The sequence below is a fragment of the Strix aluco genome, chromosome 8 (genome assembly GCF_031877795.1).
Source record: "Strix aluco isolate bStrAlu1 chromosome 8, bStrAlu1.hap1, whole genome shotgun sequence".
Classification (NCBI taxonomy): Eukaryota; Metazoa; Chordata; class Aves; order Strigiformes; family Strigidae; genus Strix; species Strix aluco.
The window spans coordinates 25,541,771-25,562,529 of NC_133938.1; the positions used below are offsets into that span (position 1 = coordinate 25,541,771).

At 47.1% G+C, this 20,759-nt stretch overlaps 1 protein-coding gene across 4 annotated transcripts; it reads right to left on the minus strand.

The window, feature by feature from the left end:
• Window positions 1-231: 231 nt before the first annotated feature.
• Window positions 232-20,330, minus strand: LHX9 (LIM homeobox 9). 4 transcript variants are annotated; one of them, XM_074831657.1, is made up of 6 exons: window positions 20,226-20,330; window positions 14,681-14,799; window positions 12,749-12,951; window positions 11,543-11,898; window positions 6,052-6,254; window positions 3,734-4,844 (listed from the first exon to the last, which is right to left on the minus strand). In XM_074831657.1, exons 2-6 carry the CDS (start codon window positions 14,795-14,797, stop codon window positions 4,587-4,589), a joined length of 1,137 nt encoding a protein of 378 aa, XP_074687758.1. In that variant the 5' UTR covers window positions 14,798-14,799; window positions 20,226-20,330; the 3' UTR covers window positions 3,734-4,586. The 4 variants fall into 4 exon arrangements, with proteins under 4 accessions (XP_074687759.1, XP_074687758.1, XP_074687757.1 ...); XM_074831656.1 differs by having other exon boundaries at window positions 14,681-14,963; window positions 20,226-20,317; XM_074831655.1 differs by lacking the exon at window positions 20,226-20,330 and adding an exon at window positions 16,100-16,328.
• Between the last annotated feature and the right edge of the window lie 429 nt (window positions 20,331-20,759).

Below are 20,759 nucleotides of genomic sequence, written 5' to 3' on the forward strand. Positions count from 1 at the left end.
TTTAACCAATGCTTCCCATAATTGCCACCAATAAATGATACCTTTTTATTGCCGTTAGAACACTCTGGGTTACCGGTTTCCAGAGATTGCTGCAGTAATCTGTACATAACTTTGTGTTATGTTGTTAATAATTGTATGGTTTTCTTTTTAGAATTCAGAAACTGGAAAAGTTTAAGAAAACATGCAAAATGCTGAGGATACATGTAAGTGAAATATTTAATGTCCATCATTCATAAAAGTTACATTGTTTACATAGGGTTCATTAGTATATAATAAAAATGTCATCTTAATGAAAGATTTTCTGGCAAGTCTTTTATATGTTAATTTGTTTAACATATGCTTTGGCTATACAGCTAAATAGGAATATATTTTAAAAAATCTTTCTGCAAATAGTTGCTTAACAGTTACAAAACCTCATTACTAAGAATTGGTTATTGTTACACTTGCTTGTTGGCTTGTAAAAATCATCTGTGATTTGGACTGGGAATCTTAGGACCAACTTTTTGTAACATACTTGCTCATTGCATAGTGACCATGTAAACAGCTCAGGGATCCACAAATTATATCCTTGTACTCTAAAAGTCATTGAGGATTTGACATTCTGTACTGCTTATGTTTTCTTGTATTGATGAAGAATCTGGGGATTGTTTTATTGTTGGTGCTGATGGGAATTCTTTTTAAAACATGTCAGTTTTATACAAGAAGTTAAAAAATTAAAAAGTTAACACCAAAAGAAATAGTTTTACACTGTGCAACAGTATTGCTACCTCATTCTTTTTGCTTTTGGATATATATAACATATTGGAACTGCACTGTACTGCTTCTTTTCAAAAAGAAAAGTTTAAATTAGTTGGAACAATTAGCTATGTGTTTACATAAAGTTAACTATGTTTGCATCAAATAAAATGTTTATTAATGAAAGCTATTATACAAGAAACATCAAAGAGAAATTCATCATACAGAAATGTACACTATATGTGACAGATGGAAAAGTGCATGCAGATTTGTCTCATTTTAAAAAAAAAAATCAGAAACAAGAGTACTAAAGTTACTGGGTTTTGATTCCTATGATCTCGAATGAGTGAAAAGTTCTCTTTGAATTTACAAAAATCCATTTAACAGATATGACTAGTACACATTAGCAAGCAAGTGGAATGAATGCACTCAGATTTTATTTTACAAGTACTTGTGCTTGACAAATGTGATTTTTTTTAAAGAAAAGTTTTCTTCGAATATGGGCTGGGTAGATTGCTGCCAGGTTGCTCTGGTTTTATACATAGTTTCTCTAAATTTGTTTTTAATACCACACAATTTGTTGAAGCCTTCAGTTCTGTTAATTAGACACCATAAAATAACATATGTTTTGTTAACATTCAGGAAATGACATCGAGTCTTTTGTTTTTATTTTTTGGCTCAATAGATTTTTAAATGTATGATTATCATAACCTAATATTGTCTTTGTCTTCACTGCAGTGGATTTCCGATCAAACTTTTCCCCTTCTTTTAATACTTTAGGGAATTTTCAAACGTCGGGATGTTTGGCTGTAATGCCCCATGATTTGTTCTCCCTGAAAGAAATCATAGTGACAATTTATTAAACTACAGAGCAACCTGGCTTTTCGGGGTCTGCAATTCTATTTTGTGTTCAATATACCTAGCATTAAATCTTGATTCATTTCATCATAGTATTTAGGTTATATTTGTCATGCAATTATACTTTAGCTGATAGTTTTCTGGCTTTTTTAGAAGTCTAAGACAGGGTTTCAATATCAAATCAGTGGGGCATTACTTTGCATGTTCAAAAAAGGAGGCTAAAAGGCTAAAATCTAAATCGCACCAGCAGTAGCATATACATTGAATACGAAGAAATTGCAAACCTAAGAAGGAACCATATTTTTAAATATTTTAAAGGCCGTGTTTCCGTGTTTAATACCAGTTGTTCACAGGTACCGTAAAAGCAAAGAGACGCACTGGTACATGTAAGCTTTAAATTAAAGAGAAAAAAAAAAAAAAAAACTGATGGGAAATAAAACTCCTTAGATTCAAAATGGTTTATTCACACAAATTTAATAGGATATATCACAATTGTTTGGTCCATAAATATTTAGGGGAAATAGTTTCTATACAATGCATTTATCAATAAACAAAGAAACATGGACAATTTTGCTAGACCACTTACTGTACTATAAACACGAAGCTCAATATATAAGATTATTGGATTTATCAACTATATCTGAAAGAGTGCACAACTGCTTTCTATGACATGTTTGTCCCCTCTAACAGGATACACCATAAAAAGAGTTTCAGAAATAAGAGGTAAAACAGTACAAAACTAGTGAGGTGTCAAAAGGGCTTAAAACAGTTAATTTAACAAACAACACATATATCCTGATTTTTCACAAACTTACTCCCAAGGTATATCATAAGGCACATAGTAGAACTGAGTTTTAATTAGTCTACTTAATAAAGTAGATCTCTAGTACCATATATTGTTCTGTCAAAGAACAAAATTTATAAGTATCAATATTTTTACCTGTAAAAGTGTATTAATAAAGATCTCAGCCTTACCAAGGTCGTTTGGTCTGGTTAGTGGTAAATGCCCATAAGGTAATAGAAATAGGAAAAGTCAAGATTTAATATCCGTAGAAGATGATAACCATACTTGCTAAATATATAATGGCAAACACACCTTTCTTCTATTACAGTGTTAACATCTCTTCCATCATCTTTTTTTAAAAATAAGCTACTTTTCTGTGCTAATTTTCTAAAAACCCTGAGCAAAAATTACAATAATGCACTTTAATGTGGGCAGTGAACTGTCAATATGTAACCACACATTTATACAGCCAAAAAGGACACCTTTAAAATATATTAAATAGCCACTTTGACCACCAAAAAAGAGATTTGATGGTGTCTAATAAGTGGGGTATATGTGCAAAGTTATTCTTAACAATCCACTAAAAGCAAGACATAGATCTTGACTGGTTTTTGTTCTGTTTTGTTTCTGAGACTCTTCACAATCTAATTGGTGTTCAACTACAATAAAAGGATACAAATGAACATTCACCACTGCCCAGACCATTCAGACTTTTAGCTTAAATAAAATTAAAAAAAGAAAGATCACTATTGTAAACTAAGAAATGTATTCAGATCAGCATCCACAAGGCTTCTGAGTTTATCTGTTTTAAAATTATTCACTGCCAATTCCCATTTTTGCTAACTTTTTTTCTTTTACACAGAGTTTAAAGCGTTAAAGTATATGTTAGAGATATCAATGAACTAAAGATTTTAAGTTCATGTGTTAAACAAAGTGTCTGATACAATCTCAGGAAACATCTAAAGTAAATTCAAAATAGTAATGAATAAATTGTACTGAAATCATTTACTTTAAACATCTTAATAAATTATATTTTGCTTATTTCCATTTTCCCTGAAAAAAAGTATGATTTATCAAAAACTCATTTTAACAGTAGACATGCATACGTCTTCTTGCAAAGTACTGTTGTGCTTGCTCACTAAAGTAGCTGGGCAACCTCCTGTTTACTTTAATGGTATGGCATCAAGGCCATGTAGCAAACTGCATTTTTTTTTTTAATTCCAAATCAGAGCTGCTTGACAGACAAAAATTAAAAACCTCCCTATGCAATATTTCAGATCAGTAGGACTCCTCACTTGAGTTGTTATTCTGCTGTTATTACTTTAATAATATCCTTATAGGGTTGAGCTCATTCTGGAGGGTGTTTTCCTCCAGATCTCGCCTCCTTAATGTACAGGACACAAATGTGGAGACCAACAGCCTGATCCCGCCATCCTCCCCCACATGCACGCTCATCACCAGGTCCCTCTCTCCAAGCCCTCCATCCAGGCACAGCTTTCAGTGGTGGCCAAGGACGTCTCGGCTGAGTGAAGAACTGGCAGAGGAGCATTTAGCTATCCCAGTGAGACTCCCCAGTGCTCAGGGAGGATCAGGCTTGGGACTAATGCATTAGAAAAAAGCACTGGCACTTCCAGTCTGACTATTTCAGTGATTAGTTTAATTCATTTTGTACTTATTTTTCAACATTTAAAAAATAAATCGTACAGAACTTTTAGATGCGTTATAAAAATAAAATTAAATTTGGGGTTCTTAAGTGCTGCAAGTGAACATACAATCCTGAAGCAACATTCTTTTGGCTGTAATTAAACTGATTTTTATCTGGTTATCAAGGAGGGAAAAAGAATCTTTTTTCTTTTTTTTTTTTTTTGTAGTAGTACTCATTTTTTTCAAGGTTCTGGAAATAAGTAACATACAATTTTAAGAGGCACTTATTAGAATGATTCATAGCCTTCTTTGCAGTTGTTTGATGAATTTAAAAAATTTGAGTACAATTTAACAACAGTAAATGTTCGTTTATTATAGCAACATATTACTTCAAACTCATTTGCCAAGTGGCTGCAGATGCTACACATCAAGCTGTTTATTTTCCCAAATATTTTGTGGGTTTGTTATTTAAAAAAAAAAGGCTTGAAAATAATAAAAATAATAATTATAATAATAATAATAAAGAAGAAGAGTAAGAATTAAAAAAAAAAAAAAAACTGAAATGTTAGAAAAGGTTCGTTAAGGTAGTTTGTGAGGGGCTCCCGGATTCGTGGCTGTCCAAGTTAGAGGTCACTGATGTCACTACAGTGATAGTGGGATTGGTCAGGTCTGTTAAAGTGGTCGCAGTGCCGGGTGGAGTGAGTGCGCCGCTGTCTGCTGAGGGCGGTGCCGGAAGTGAGGTGCCATCAGCTTTATCGACACCCCCATTCTCCTGCCGCAAAAGGTTCCTTCTGAATTTGGCTCTTGCGTTTTGAAACCAAACCTGCAAACCAATCCCAATTGATTTCTTTACCGATGCTTGTTTTGTTTTGCTTATTTTTGTCTTTGTTCTTGCTTTTAAGTCATTTTTTGATGTTTGTTTTTGTGTGGCAAATCACCTAAGTCACTCTATAGCTTCACTTGCTACTGGTGGTACTGACAGGCGGGACCCTGCGTACAAGGCCCAGTGCTACGGGTCCCCACTGGGACATTGCAGCCCAGTGTGCTCATAGAGCAGCCTTCAGAAAAATCTGCTCGCTCACTCACCCAAGGAAAGCAACTTTCTTGGTGGCCATGTAGTATATTCTTGGGTTGGGTAGGTCTGGGGTCAAGACACATGATAAAGATTGAGGCAAAGGGTGAATAAGCAGATTTTTGCCAAGGCTGAAAGTTTGTCTTCATAGTTTTAAATGACTGAAGAAGAAGGAGGGGTAATTACACCATCCCTATCGTACAGATTGTTGATATGGGTCACCTGGAGTTTCTGTTCTGTAAGGTTCACTGAAAATGTTTTAGGCGACATGTAACACGGACAAGGAATTGCCGCTAATAGATTCTCCTTCTGCCTCGATCGCTGCCCTTCTTTGGCACTCTGCATATAACACACACCTCATTTTAACTTCACTGAGCTAGCACACACCATATAGGGATTTTTTTTTAACATAATTTGCTAGGCTGTCCTTCACAGGGAAGTGACTTTTTACTACTTAGGCCCTTAATGATAACAGTTCTCTAACAGGCATTGAGAGAGGGAGCCAGCTGGTCCTGCAGGATCATATTGGTCAAAGCTTGCTTCCTACATATTGGGGGATCTGCTCACTGAGGGGCCGCATTACCTACTTCAGGGGAGCCCGAAGGCTTCACCCAGTGTGTATAAAATTAGTAGATTTTCTACCTCTACCCTTAATAAGGTCACCACAGAGAGACTACAGATCCCAGGATATCTACTGGGTTGGTAGACTCTGGAGACGGTTTCCTCATGTTGAGGATGCAACTAATTGCAAATCACCTTTTAGTATTTGGCTGCCTTGGGGTGGTAGGGCATACATTCGGCACTCCTGCCATGTAATGCCATACCCCCTGCACACCCACTAGGGACACGCCTAGCAAAAGTATTTCTACTTATATCGTTAGCGTTACACATAAGGGAAATGCTATTGACTGGCAGGGGTAGGGGAAAATTCTATCAAGCCTGTGATGTGGCTTCTTACCTGCAGAACTCTCTTGGTCAGGCCTGTTTTCTGGGCAAGCTGCTTGAGGTCCTTGGCATCTGGGTTGTGGTTGATAGCAAAGTAGGACTTCATAGTACGAAGCTGGTGGTGTTTAAAGGAGGTGCGCATGCGCTTTGTCTTCTGGGATGGGGGATAAGGCTGCTGGTCTCTGTCCAGGTGATCTGCCTCATTCTCATTACAACCTGTTCAATAAACAAAATGAAACAGGGAATTAGCAGCCATGCATCATGTAGGATAAATGAATCAAGGCAAAAATCTTGAGTCATGTACTCTTTGGAAGGAAACAAGGAAACAAGGAAGGAGAAAAGGAAACAAGGAAGGAAGGAAGGAAACAAGGAAGGAAGGAAACAAGAAAACAAGGAAGGAAAGAAGGGCTAAGATGGTGCAAGGATAAGTACAGATGTGATAATTAAATGAGACAAAAAAGATCCAGAAGATGACCTTTTCCTACTCTTAAAACATCCTATGTCCCCCGGGCCTGTACCTACTAAGGGCAGACTTAGAAAGTTCTCTCTCCTTTGGCATTTATTTTCAAACAAGTCCTTTCCCTGTGGTGATGGTTTTGCTGTGTGCATTCAAAGAGTCATTTGAAAGCTCATTCAGATTTTGAAATCTCACTCATTGAAACACTCTTAGCTTGAGAGAAGAAAAAAGGTCAAACCAGCATTTTGAATGTTCCTGAGCTCTTCCCCCAAATCACAAGCACCTATAAAAAGAGATGTACAGCAGGAAAGTTTGTTATGACAGTTCATCAAGAAAGCATAAAATCTGGAGTTTTTTGCTGAAATGCTTTTGGACTCTGCCTGGAAGTTTATATGAACTGCTCAAAGACCTTTGTCTGTAAAACATGTCTAGAAAGCAGTTGCATCAAGGCTTGATTCAGTCCCTCACTCTCAATCCTAGTCAGCAGTAGCTCTTAGTCAGAACTGATTTAGGATGTTTCTATAAGCAACCAACTAGTGGCTCAAAACTTTAAAAGGTTTTCCCTGCTTTCCCTGATTCAGGATTTTCAAAGTGTCTATGAAAGATTAATTTGTTTCAGATTACACTTTTATGGGTGTGAATTGTGCACAAGAGTTGCAGCTGTTCGGTGACCATGGCATCATTGCTTCATATCAGGGAAAGGAATGACAGTACTGGCAAAGAAAAAAGTAAGAAACACATCTATATTTTTCTTTTCAGCTTAAAAAAAAAAAAAAAGGGTTACCAATTTATGGGATCTCATTTTAGAAAGATCAGTCACACAGGAGAAAATGGTATCATCATAGAAGGGATTATTAATTAAAGAACAGCTAATTAAAAATGTTTCAAAATGTCTGTAAACTAGACAAAGTTTCATTACTTGCTCATTTGAATTTCTGATCTGCTTTCCAATGGTTATTGGGTTATTTACTAGGCCTAGTTGATCCCTATTTCTCAAAAAAAAAAAAAAAACAGAGAGAGAGAAGGAGAAAGAGGGAAGGCACACAATACAGAGACTGATGTTGGCAGTGCTAAAAACAACTTGAAAACAGAAGAAAATAAAAAGCTTCTTGAAGGTGTTTTCTCTTTTGAATTATAAGACAAGTCAACATGAACAGATGCTGGTAAGATAACACTTTGACAGAAAATCAGGTGAATATTTAATTATAGCCGGATTTGCTTCTAGTCTTGGTAAGAAGTATGGCTGCGCTTTCAAACAAAGTAAGCTGACACTTCTGAAAATACCAGGAGTTGAAAGTTGCCTTAAAAACAATTTCAGACCAGATTTGGATTGTATTTACTACCTGTTTTCACAAGTAATCATACCACCTTCAGTCAAACTATTTGGGCCGTAACTTATGAGCTGACATAAATCAGAGTACCAGAATTCAGTCCTCAGGTTTTACTTCAGAGAGTTGCAAGCTGTTCGTTTGTGGTTTTTTCCTTGGGTCGCTCAAGTTTAGAGCAGCAACACAAACTTCCTCGGGCTCCTCTGTCCTGCTTACTGCCTTTGTTTCTGTGATCTACTTTTTGGTCTGTGATCTACTTTATTTTGGCTTTTATTTTCAAGAGAAAATGGGAAGAGGGCTCCAAGCACCCTCAGACAATCCTAGTTTATACAATGATTAGCTTGCTCTCTATTTTATGTGGGTGAAACAGCATTATGTGGTTTGGCCACATCATAGAGCAGAGTTTTACACTATCGCCTGGAGAAGGAAGGGAAAGCACAAAATCGGGCAAGACTATTGCTCATTTCTTTGCAGCGGGATTGGGGGGGGGTTTAATTTTGCTTTGGAAAGAGCTAGAACAGTTTTATTGCCAAGAATTCTTCAAGTGAACTCTTCATAGTCTTTCACACACACACACATATATATAATGAAATAAAGTAAACAGCTCTTTGAGCAACAGCTGTGTAAAATATTTTCCTAGGGAAATCTTCTTCACCATCTCATTTCTATATCCTGTGGGCTGTAAGTCAACACGGTTTCCCTCAAAATACATATTAATTCTATGATATAAGAGGTAATATAGAGAAAGCTTTGAATGTCTTAAGTACTTTTGAATAGTTTCTTCCATTTTTCACATTAATTCCAGACAGCTTGCAAGTATGAATGGTTTTTACCTCATAACATTTTGAGTTATTTATTGTTGTGTTTCCACTTTACAACCGAGGAGCTGAGAAACAGAAATTAAGCTACTAAACAAAATACAGAATAGAAAAACTTGTTGTAGATCCGGCAGCAGAATCTGATTTTCCGTTCTGGCCCTGTGCTCAGCTCCCCTGAAACAAAACGCGCACACAAATCGGAGCCAGGTGCCGCCGGATCGCTTGTGAATGAGATATTTTCATGCTCAGCTGAAGTTTTTCGCTGCATCAGAGTTAGTGCAGCGTTTGGGTTTTTAAAGTCTGATTGCCATACCGGCGTGGACACCCCGGGCATGACCGTTCCGGTGGGATACCGGTTCGGTGTCGGGCGGAACTCAAATCCCTGGTTCTCGCAACTCTGGATGTGCTTGAGCTCTGCCCGCTCAGAGGCGGAGCGCTGTCCCCCGGCCCGGGGGTGCTTCACCCCAGAGAGGCCGTAGGGGCTGGGGGCTGCGCCAGGGCCCTCAGCGCAGGGAGCCCCCGGGGAGCCCGGGCCGGGAGCGGAGCGGGGAGCCGCGCCGGCTCCGCGCAGCCCCGTCGGCCCCCCCCAGCCGCTCGGCCCAACCGCGGTGCGGGGCAGGCGGCGCCGGGGCTGCGCTGCCCGCCGTGCCCGGGAGGAAGGGCCCGCCTGCGGGCTGCGGCCGGGGGTCGGGCTCCAGATCCCGCCCGTGGCCCGCTTCTCCCTCGGAAGGAGGCAGTCATGTATCCAACATTGCATTTCTGTAGACTGGTTGCCCTTTGTGAATGATTACGTGCGAGAGGAGTTACTGAATCACAGGGCAGGGAACGAAAAATGCGTGTAGGAAAGTGACTGCCAATTATTTAGAGATTTTTTTTTTTTTTGCTTTCGAGAAGCGATTTCATCTACTGCAACTCATTTCGTAACTCAGAGATTCGTTTTGCTCCCCCTGGACCCGGAGCGCAGTGGGTCAATGGGCTAGAGTCGTTTGCACCGGATGCGCAGTTTGGCTGCAAGCTGTATTTTCTCGAGATCATGTGTCAACCCTGGACATTGCTAGATAATACTTAAAAAAATAAATCACGGCCCTAACAGATCAGTTCCTCAGATATCGAGCCTGAGCCCAACGCATCAGATTCGAGCGTTTGTTGGGTGGTTGCGGGTTTTCTTCCCTCTCCGCTGCCCGGAGGATTCTGTGGGATCTCAATGCAGTGAGCTGTATTAGTACTTTTTAATCTCACTTGGAGTCAGCGGTACATCTTAAATGCCCCGTTGTTGTGAAGGAGGAGAGTTGTACGACTAGCACAGAAACCGAGACGGTCTTCTCGAATGATGTCTCTCTTGAGTCCTGCCACGAAGTTTAAGGGGTGTTTTATCATACCCGCAACTTCTCATCTTCCCCTAATTTCTGGTCCTAATTCTAACGATAAATTCTCCCTGGAAACACGTCCCTGCGGGGATGGGGGATGCGGGCGGGCCGGGGGGAGCCAGGCCGGCAGCGGGGCAGGGGCCGTCCCCGTCGGAGGCCGGGGCTGAGCGCGTCCCGGCCGCGCCGCGGGCTCCCTGCAATCCGCGGCCTTCGGGGTTGATTGGAAACCGCTCCGTAGCCAGGGATTCCGATGTCATCTTCAATTAACAAGGAACAATTAGCGCAGTGATTACCCTGGCTCCAAGGTCTACGCATCAGAGGAGATGAAATAGCCTTGCACAGCTACCCAGTTCCCAGCTGAACCCGTTTCACAAGCAGCCCCAGAGGAGGGGCCGGGGGGGCGGCGGGGGCTTGCGGGGGGGCGGTGGATTGCTTCTGAATCTCAATGGCCCCGGGCCGAAAGCGGTGCACTTTTATCGACCTGCGTTTGTGGGAAGGGGAGGCCCTGACCCCCCCTCCCGGCTCCCCGGCGGGGCCAGCGGTGGCAGCGCTCCGCCGCTGCCCGGCCCGGAGCTCCCTGCCCCGGCCGGCCGCTCCCCGCTTCCCAGGGAAACACCTTGCACCACTCTCGCTTCCCACACCCTTCTCTCCTCGTTACCGACCGCGAGGAGCCTCAGTTCCACTAAAGTAATGTTCGGAGTCGGTAGCTTGTCAGTTCGCATTTACCCTTACTGCTTTCGTCTTCCACCTAACGCAACGCCGCTTAAACTGCTCGATCATACCTGAAACTCCTTTTTACCTCTGGCCCCTAGCACTGTGTGTTTAGACACGGCTTGGGCACTTAAGGGACTGCACTTAGGGAAGATACTTAACACGGGACAACACTTGTTCCTTTCCTACCGTTGAGAGAGCAGAAACCGTTCCCCTTAATTACATTTGTTAGGGCTTAGTTACAGGGAACAACATTTATTCGTTGGCCTCTTGTACAGTTTGATTGTTTATATGCCCATAAAACGGAATTATTTAGCCTGAAGAATTAATTACTATAGATTGAATATCTATACCGAGTTTTGTGCATACTGCATTAGCATTGAAGGTGCCATATACTATAACTTTTATTCTATTTTTTTTTTTCTGATCTGTTCGGTTGCTTCTAATTTGAGGTCTAACTGGTGAAGTGCTTTTTGCTAATAAATACCAATAATGACAGCAGTATCTCTGAGGTTCCTATAAAGAAAGAACTCTGTGGGTTTGGGGTTGGGAATTTTTTTTTTTCCTGTTTTCTTTTTTTGTCTTTACCCTGGGAAGTGGCTAAGTTTGGGTGTTTGACATTAATGGGCAAAGACAGGCTTTGAGGAGGACTGCTGTTAGCTTTCCTGCAAACGCTCCAACCCTCAGAGGGCTGTTTGTTTGATTTTCCAATGGTTAGGCAGGCTGTGGCCTGGCCGAGCTGCCCGCGCAGTGCCTAGCTGAGGGGAGGCCCGAGAACGCGCTTTGCAGCGGAGCGGAGGGAGGGTCGGCGTGTGTTTCCCACCTGAGTTGTAGTTGACGATGTCCACTCCCAAGGCAGGGCTCTTTCGTTTCCTGGGCCTCCCCTTCTGGACCGTGCCCGTGCCGTTGAAGTAAGGCAGGGCCAGCCCTCCGCTCTTGGCAGCCAGCTCGGTGTAGCTCAGCTGAGGGGGATACTCTCCTTGCAAAAGGGACTCGAAGTGGGCCCTGCAGTAAACCAGGTTGTCCTTCATGCCAAAGTGATCGCCTGTGGTCAGAGTCTTGTTGCAGGTGGTGCAGGTGAAGCAGCTCAGGTGATAAACCGACTCCCTGGCTCTCATGACCATTTCGGAGGCTGAGATCCCAAGGTGGCAGCGGGCACATCTCTGCACGGAGAACCTTCTGAAGGAAACACAAAAGTGGGCATCAGCTGGAAAGGTAAAGGCAGACCTTGGCCCGGCGCCGCCCACCGTGCCCCCGGCCGCGGGGAGCCTGTGCCCGCCGGGGTCGCGCCCCCCCACCCCGGCCTGACCCGGCCCTCGCTGCCGGCTGTGGCCCCTGGCTCGTCCCGAACAGCCCCGCGGAGCCAGCGCCGGGGCCCGGGGCAGCCGCCTTGCGCTTTCTGCCGAGCTGACCTACGTGCTCAGGACTCCTGCAAAAGCCCCCCCGCCCGTGCGCACCAAGAGCGGCGGACCGGGGCGGGGGGGGAATCCATCCCCGCTCTCCTGGCATTCCTGTAAAGACAAGAAGGGTCGCGGGGAGCTGAACCCCGGGAAAGACGAAACGCAGGGATAAACAGTGCCGCTCCGGGGGCCCAGCCCCTCCGCGGGCAGCCGCGGGGCTGGGCAGGGGCCGGTGGGCTCCGCCGCTGCTCCTCCCGCCGCGCCAGCCCCGGGGCCCGCTGCCCGGCCCGACCAACAACGGGCAAGCTACGGGCAGCGGGAAACTTTTGTTGGGTCTCACGCTGGCATTTACGGAGGGAAACCGCGGGGCAGCGGGAGTCCCGGGGTCTTCTCTCGCGCCTTGGCCCGTTTTGTACCGCCACACACACACGCTCCGCCGGCGTGTCCCCTGCCGACCCGCTCAGTTATTAAACGTGCGAGACTTTTCGGAGGGGACACGTTTACAGGATTAAGGAATCGCTGACTGCGAAAAGCTACCTTTGAAAGCCCGTGTGGAGAAAAGAGCGTTTCGGTTCATAACGCTTTGTGAGGGGATGTGCTTTTGAACCCGTGGGGACTGATTGCTGTACCTGTAGTAATCCTCCTTGCAGTAAATACTGCCGTCCTTGGCAAAGCAGGTGAGTTCTGACTCCAAAGCCAGTTTACATTCACAGCATTTAAGACACCTGAGGTGCCATTGTTTGTCAACAGCCAGCAGGTAATATCTGTCTGAGATCTTCCCTCCACAACCAGCACACAAAGCAGGCTTCTCGGGGCTCATGGGGGGCATGTTCTGCAAAACAACCACACCACAAGGGGATGAGACAGGGAGAGACAGACAGACAGACAGACTGACAGGCAGGCAGGCAGGGCTGGGGACGGGGTCCTGGGCTGGGGACGGGGTCCTGCGCAGGGCCCGGGGCTTGTACAAAGACACTGCTCTCTGAGACCAAACTCCCGGCGGGAAGTTCGAGGGGGACCTGGGACAGTCCCCGCCAGGAAAGTATTTACCGCCATTCAGCTTTCGTGTTTATCCCATTAAACCTCTCCTAACGATCTAATGTCATTTCAGTATGTGAAGGCAACTGATTAGGCCTCAGTAAGAAAAGCAGAGCTCATTATTTTCCCAGGTCCCAAAGTTGAACTCTGTAGCTTCCCCTTTACTTTGGGGTTTTCATCTTGGAGTGCTCCACAAGAACGGCATTTTAAAGTAGGAAAATACTGTTTTGCCGCACCAAAAGTTTATGGCAGAGGGTGCAGGCTTGCACCGATTTTCTCGTAAATTTTCACCCGTGCACAAAACAGCCCAAACCCCGTCTCTAAAGAAAACCAGGCCTTTTAAAACAGAAGTAAGAGAAAGGAGACAGGTGTAAAGAGCAGTGAGCACGAACACTCGCCACCCAGGCCAGGGACATGGACAGAAAGGTGGCACAGTCTGGTTTCAGCTAAAACTAGCATCTTTTCATCAGCAAACTTCTGCAAGTCCCCATTAATCTGCTCCCCACGAGGAGTGTCGCTCGGGACAAAGGGAGACGGAGGGACGGCGGAGACAAAAGCTCTGCCATGAAACTTGGGACAGCGTTTGCTGATAAACTAACCGGGAAAAAAAATCCCGAACATCTTATTCTAAAGTCGCAACTGTTTTAAAGCGGCACCTCCGCATTCACTTTCCAACCTGGAGTTGTGTTCCTCGCCCCCCTTTTTTTTTTTGCAACAATTGAAAAGGCGAGTTGAATTTACATTGCAAATCCCCATATAACAAAGCGGGAGTTTATTTAAGAGAAGGGGGGAAGGAGCCTATGGCTCAGAGCAGATTTCCAGGCCGTTACTTTGTGTGCCGAGCCTTGTGCGCGATCGGCGGAAGCCCTACAAGTTGGAGAAAGGGAGATCTCGCTTTGCACGAAACGCAGCGTGACGCTCGGTTTCTCCGCCATCCCTTAGCACATTTACTCAGACTTTGGTCCTTTGACTAAGAAAAGAGGAGATGTTACTGCTAAGCAAAGTAGTCGGCGGGCACAATGTTCAGAGAGAGCAGTGCCTCTTTGTATCAGTCCCCCGCTTCAGACCAAAAATGGGTACGAAAAGTAAGCGGTCGCGGTTTGCGGTTTAATTTAGGAGGTGCCAGGGATGAAAAAAAAAAAAAAAAAGGTAAAGTACACCTCAGAAACTCCAGCTGCAGCCCTGCTCGGACGGGGCAGAGCGGCTGCAGCCAGCCGAGCAAGGGCAAAAGGCTGCTTGGCTGGAAGGACTGAAACCCGTCCCCGCTAGTATTTAAAATCTTTTCCCCCGTTACCCCAGAGAGCACACGCATCGACAGTGACGAGACCAAGGGGCAACTGCGCCTGGCCAGCGCTACGGCCGGGTTCAAGGGGAGCCCCGGGAGGGCTTCCACAGGCGAGGGGTGGCAGGGAAGGGGCAGGGGGGGAAGCAGCCTCCTTCTCTTCCCCGGAGCCAGGGTCTGTCCCGGTTCGGATCCATGCTTGCAGGGATTCCCTTTCAAAGAGTGCCAGCTCCTTTCTTACCGTTTCTCGGCCGTTCATCTGTCCCCCTTTGGCCAGGCGGGACTCGGTCTTGGATCGCCTCTCCATCTCCTCCATGATTCCTTGGATATGGCCTCCGGAGATCCCGTGGAAAAGCATGGCTGGGGGACGGAAAGGACAAGTATTTTCTTCTGCTCTGCACCCCACTATTTCCATATACAGACCCCAGAGTCTTTAGATCATCCAAAACGTTTACACCGAGGCGCACAGCGCAGGGAGGGAGGTTGCAATAGGAGCTTCTCTTTGCACAAACACCGAGGGCTTCCTGAAGATGTGCAGAAAACAAACAAGGGGGAGAAAATGTAATAATAATTAATTTTAAAAATAAAATAATAAAAGCGAGCTAAAGGATCTGTTACTGTTCTGGAGAGCTGGGGCTCCTGACTGGAGAGACTTGGGCCTGGGGCAGTAGAATCGGTCGGGAAAGGATATAGTTTTGAATTACAAAGAAAGCAAAAAGAAGTGCTATTTTCAGCAGTCCCTGGTTGCTTTAAAGTTCCCAGTGCCTGTAGGTTGGATTTGGGACTGCTGCTTTCCGGAGCTCTGTCCAATTTGTTAAGAGACTAAAGCCAGCCCATTTTTGATAATTTAGTAGGAGGAGTTCTCTCCCTTGAGCTGCCACTGATTTTTATTCAGACAACAAAGACCTGTCATACTCCTCTCAACCCCTAGTGATGGGCAAGCAGTGACAAACAGTGCAGTCGGGGCTGTGGGTGGGGTGGGGTTTACTACCTCCCCCAAACACGGAGTCCCGGGAGTTGGCGGCGGCGGCGCCTGGCGAGGGGCAGGGCGGCCCGGGGGCCCCGCTCCCCCGGGGCCGCTCAGCGCCGCTCCGCGCCGGGGGAGGCTCCGTTCCGCGGCCCCTCGGGCGGGCACCACCGCTGCTGGCTCCGCCGCAGGAAGGGGGGGTGGGGGGAGAGGAGGAGCGCCGGCCCTTGTGGGGCAGCCGAGGCGGGACAGAGCGGCCAGACCGCTCCCCTCGCCCCGGGCCCCGCGCCCCGGGCCCGCCCGGCCGCGGAGCGGGTGTTTGGGCGGGACGGCGGGCGGCGGCAGGAGGGGACGGCGTCTCCCGTCCGGGTGCCGGGCGGATCGAGCGCTTCCCGGGGGTCTACCCGCCCTGCTGCCGCCGGGGAGCATCCCCCCGCGGGACCCCCGCCCGTACCGCAGTAGGACCCCCGGCACTCTCCGCGGGCAGCCTGCGGGGCCAGCCCCGGCCGCCGACGGGGCGGAGGGAGCGGAGCGGCGCGGAGCGGGGACACCCTGGCGGGGCTCTCCCCTCGCCCTCTCCCCGGCCGCGGGCTGCGAGGGGTCACGGTGTGCAGGGGACGGGGCGATGCATTCCTTCCCGGCTAATCTCTCTCTCTGCTCCCACTCCCCTCCTTTTCCCTTTTTCTTACTTACTTTTCACACCACTCTTCCTCGCCTTTCCCTGGAACAGCTGCCGGCTGTTTCCTGACACCTCGATCCCTACTGAAGGATCTTCCTGGCGGCAGTTCTGCGCTCCCCGCTCCCTGGGGGACGCTCCACACCAAACCCGAGCGCCACTAGTGAAAGAAGTACCCCAGCCCCCACTTCCTTTCCAAAGCATCCCAGAGACATCCTCAGGGGCTCCTCGAGTCACCTCTTCCATGTAACCCAAGATTCAGGCAGCCAGTTTCCTCCCTTCTCTTTCCCCCTAAGTAGCTAAAATTAATGTTATTTGCAGATTGAATGTTGCTACATTCCTCCGAGTGCCAGAATACAGCTCATAAAACAAAATTTCACACAAAGATGAAGTCAATCAAGTGAAATAAGCCGGGATTTTTTTTCACTGTTGGCACACTAGACCCTGGACAGCAGGGCTGCTATTTACTGTAAGTAATGTAATTAGCCCTTTTGGATGGAAATCAATGTGTTGTATGTGTGTGTGTGTTTTAATAAGAGAGTAATAGCTATAAAACCGACGAGACTCAAAGGGGTAAGGGAATCTCCCTTCAAACGGGTAGATCCCTCCACAAGCCGTAGTCTCCTGCAGAGCATTCCCGGTCTGGGGGGAAAAAAAAAGAAAAAAAGAATAAAAAAAAAAAAGAAAGAAAATAAAAAGAAGAAAAAAAAAATCTGTGTGTGGGGAAGGAGGAGGGAGACATAGGCTTTCCTTGGAGAAAACAAGTCAATTAGCACAACAAGCCATCAGGAAAAAATAAACAAGGTGATTCAATCCGGGATAAGGGAGCTGTTTGCTGGGGATCCCCCTCCTCCCCGTCGTCCCTCCGCCGTGCCCCGGCTGTGCCGGGAGAGGGGCGAGGTTGCGTCCCTCTCGACCCGGTCCCGCGGGGCAGCGGGAGCGCAGCCGGTAGCCCAGGGGGGGCTGCGCGGCCCGGGCGACCCCCGTGGCGGGTCCGGCGGCTTCGCGGAGCGCCTGGGGGGGGCAGGCGGCCGCGCTCGGGGCAGGGGCGGGGGTGCTGCCTGCACGCTCTGCGCTCTCGGGGGTCACCGGCGTGCGCCTGCCTGGCGTGGGTGAGTGCGGTGGCTGCTGGCGACGGAGGTGAAAAAATCTCACCTGGAAACGCCTTTATTGCTAATAGTTGCAATGTGATCGTTCCACTCTGCCGGCACGTTCAGGGCTTGTTGTTTGTTTTGTTTTGTTTTTTTTCCCTTTGAATGCAGCGTTCCTTTATTCCCGTCCGGATGTTTTGTCAGGGGTAACTCAGTTTCGGGTTGCATCTGCCCTCTTGGAAATGGTCCGCACTTCCCGCGGCGCCCGCCTTGCCAAAGCCCCCCGCCTGTGCCGGGCAGAGCCACCCGCCGACAGCCGCCCGCCCGCCGGGCCGGCCCCCTCGGAACCGCCGCCGCCCGGCCGGGCTGAGGACGCTCAAACTCATCGCGCCCGCCGGGAGCGGGGAGAGGAGGGGTTTGGAGGGAGCACCCAGGGGGGCGCTGGGCCCAGCTCCCTCCAGGAGGCTAAAGGGGGGATGCTGCTCCCCCCGAGCGGGCTGGGCCCCCGCTTCGGGTGCTCCGGGTGCGGGCGCCGCTGCCCTCTCCTCCCGCTTGACCCAGACGTGCTGTCGCGAGTTCAGCGGAGCACTGCCTGCAGGTGTCCCAGCCAGAGCCACCAGAAATACCTCTCCTTAAATTCCCATCTCTACCTTGGCTCGGCGGCGCCGTTAGGAATAATTGGGCAGACTCATAACAAAACTCAGAAATGACTGAACATCCTCCGGTTGGGCACACTTAATTAATTAGAGGGTCCTTTCTTTCTGCTCCATCAGGTACGGTTAAGGATACGCTGCTGGCTACTGCCGCTCCGGTAAAGGAGGCCAGGGCTTTCCAAGGCGTTTTCTGATTAACGTCCTAACGTTGGCAGACCACTTCTTACCTAAAGGGACACTAAAAGTTTGTTGCTAGCATCAAACGTGACTTCTCCGTTTCCAGGCGGCCTGTAGGAGATCAAGGTAAATCTATTTCAATGTTCCTGCGATCTCCTTCCTCGCTGCAAACCGCAACTCCGCTGCTCCAAGGCAGGCTGGGAGCGGGAGGTTGCCATCGTCACACGGGGGGCTCGCTACAGTTTTGCTGGTTTGCTTGGGGTGGGGGTGGGGGGTGGGGGAAAGAAAAGCCCACAGAGAACACGACAGGGAATCTAAAATCCAAATCTACCAGTTTATCCCTCGCGAATCCATCCGCATTAGCACTTCGCCTCTGAACGGAGCTTCTCATCGCAGGGTGCTCTGATCTCCCGCCGCAGCGTTTTGGGAAGGATGTCTGATGTGCACTGGTCGGGATATTTTAGTAACATGGCAGGCGCTCGCAGGTTTTTCCCTTTCTGTAAGGCTGCACCCAGACTCCCCAGGCTAAGGAGGATGAGGGGCACACGTCGCTAGTGGGGTCCCGGCGGTGAAACCCTGTCCCGCGCCCCGGCCGCAGCCCTGCCCGGAGCTCCCGCGGCCGGTCCCCCCTTCCCAACCAGCCCGTGCCCGGGACAGATTCCAGCATGCGGTCACTGGGATCCGCTTGGCTACAGAGCCCTCCTTCTTCCTGGCCACGGGCTACGCTCTAAAGCCTATTACAGCGTGAACGATCTTGTGTTTAGTTCTGAGGCGTTAGGAGAAGCTCTACATGCAAATTAATAATTGACCAACAATAATTAGAAGAAAGGGGAGGGTATTCAGGCGGGGGGGTGGGGGTGGGGAGGAGGGGGAGCGCTGTGAGCAGAACTGGTCTGTCCTAGATGAGGCCACTGCGTGTCCCGGGCTGCGGGCGCCGGGTCAGCCGCCGCCGCCGCGCAAGGGCAGCGACACTTCACACCGGCCCCGGCAGGTACCTTGAACTTCCCAAGACACTTCCAGTTTAATCATTTCCAGAAATTTAAAGCGCGTAGTAATAACAGCAACAGGATTACGATCCTGTTGCCTGCGAGTCGGGTGGTTAAAGCCAGGTCTATTTTTAAATCTTAACACTATTTTCTGCTCTACGAGCTTGTGGTGGAGTACAGCGCTATTAACGATCAACCTCATCTCTTTGTGAAGTCCGCGGCTTAGTAAAAGCAAGCGAGACACAAAGGAGGACAATCTGAATAGAGTTACATCTCTCGGCAGTGGCATCAAATGTAGCTAATGTCGTTTCAGCATCTAAATGGGTTGCGTTTTTGAAAAAGCCCATTGCTTAAAATTCCACTTCGGTGTCAGAAACAACATATTTTACCATCCCCATCTTTCTCCTGCCTCGAGTCCTCTCGAGTGTAGCGTAGAGCAACTTTCGGGTTATGGCGTTAGAGAGCTGGGGAAAGCCGGGGCCCGGAGCCCAGCCCCTCTGCTCCCCGCCAGCCTGCGCCTAACACCAGCGCGGGGGGTCTTTCACCGCAAACATCACCGAATTGAAACACCCAAACCTCCGACGTGCTTGTACCTCCCGGTAATCTGAAAACATGGAAATTAAACCACGTAGCCATTCGCTTAAAGAGATGATATTTAAATAATAAGCAATTAGGTGCTTTGCATAGTAATCCCAGACACACATCTCCATAGCCAAGCGCCGGGATGACCACGAACAAGTGATCACACAGCCAGAAGAAAGCAGGAGAGGCGGATTATTGTCTAACACGGAACTGTTCACCGCCAAGGACCTCAACATTGTTAGCTTCTTACTTGTCTGATATTAACCGCTAATCGTTTTGGCACTCCGGTTGTAATTAAGCCGTTGGAAATGATCATATTTTGCTGCTTTTGAAAAGGACTCCCTTACAGGCTAGATTCACAGACAGGTGAAAGAAACCATTCCATTTAAAAAAAAAAAAATAATTAAAAAAAGAAAGAAAAAAAACCCACAGGCTTTTTTTTTTTTTTTTTTTTTTTTTTTTATTGAGCTGAATGGCTCAGTCTTCCCAGGCTGCTATTTTTCTAGATTAAAACACAGATGCACCAAATGTTGTCTGCGAATACACCTGGGGAAACGACCATTCTGTGTTGTTTAAAAAAAGAAACACCCCGCAAATGACATCCGTGAGGTCTAAATAGCTGCATTGCTAGCAAAGACTCATGCAGGAGCTTACCTTGAGACCTTAGAAGCTTCTTCCAAAATTGTACCCTCCTTAATGAGTGATGAGGGATGGGTTTTGGATGGAGAAGAGACGCAATGATCTAGCCAGTAGATGGAGGTTGTTCCTTGTTCCTAGCAGAGGATCCCTATGTTAATTAAAATAAACAAGCTGCTTGGTGGAAAGATTTTTTCCCCCCCTCTCTCTCGCCCCCCCCCCCCTCGTACATAGCCTCTAATATAGAATTGACGTGAATTTCTAACCTCTGACCTCTCACCAACGTACAGTTATACCTGCGTTTTATTTTCTGTTTGTTTCGAAATATTTTCCAAAACAAAATAAATAAATAAATAAGAAGAATGAATGAAAGCAAAAATAAATCCCACCTCTCAGTTTTGGCTGGTTTGCTGGATTTTCTTGATTAGCTGTCTCAGCTCCTCAGTAATCAGGTGAGGTGTTAATGGGGAGCTGGTTGTAAATAAAACTAATAAAGCAAAGAACATATTAGGAAATTAAAAAAAGGCGAGGACTGAGAGGCTGCTAAAAATA

Excerpts from the sequence above, each read along its gene's own strand:
- LHX9 (XM_074831655.1), bottom strand. The coding sequence starts at position 16,328 with ATGGAAGAGGTGACTCGAGGAGCCCCTGAGGATGTCTCTGGGATGCTT. Across the intron at positions 14,800-16,099 it reads GAGGAAGAGTGGTGTGAAAA|CCATGCTTTTCCACGGGATC; the intron begins GTAAGTAAGAAA and ends TCCGTCCCCCAG. Across the intron at positions 4,845-6,051 it reads TGACCAAGAGAGTTCTGCAG|GTTTGGTTTCAAAACGCAAG; the intron begins GTAAGAAGCCAC and ends ATTGGTTTGCAG.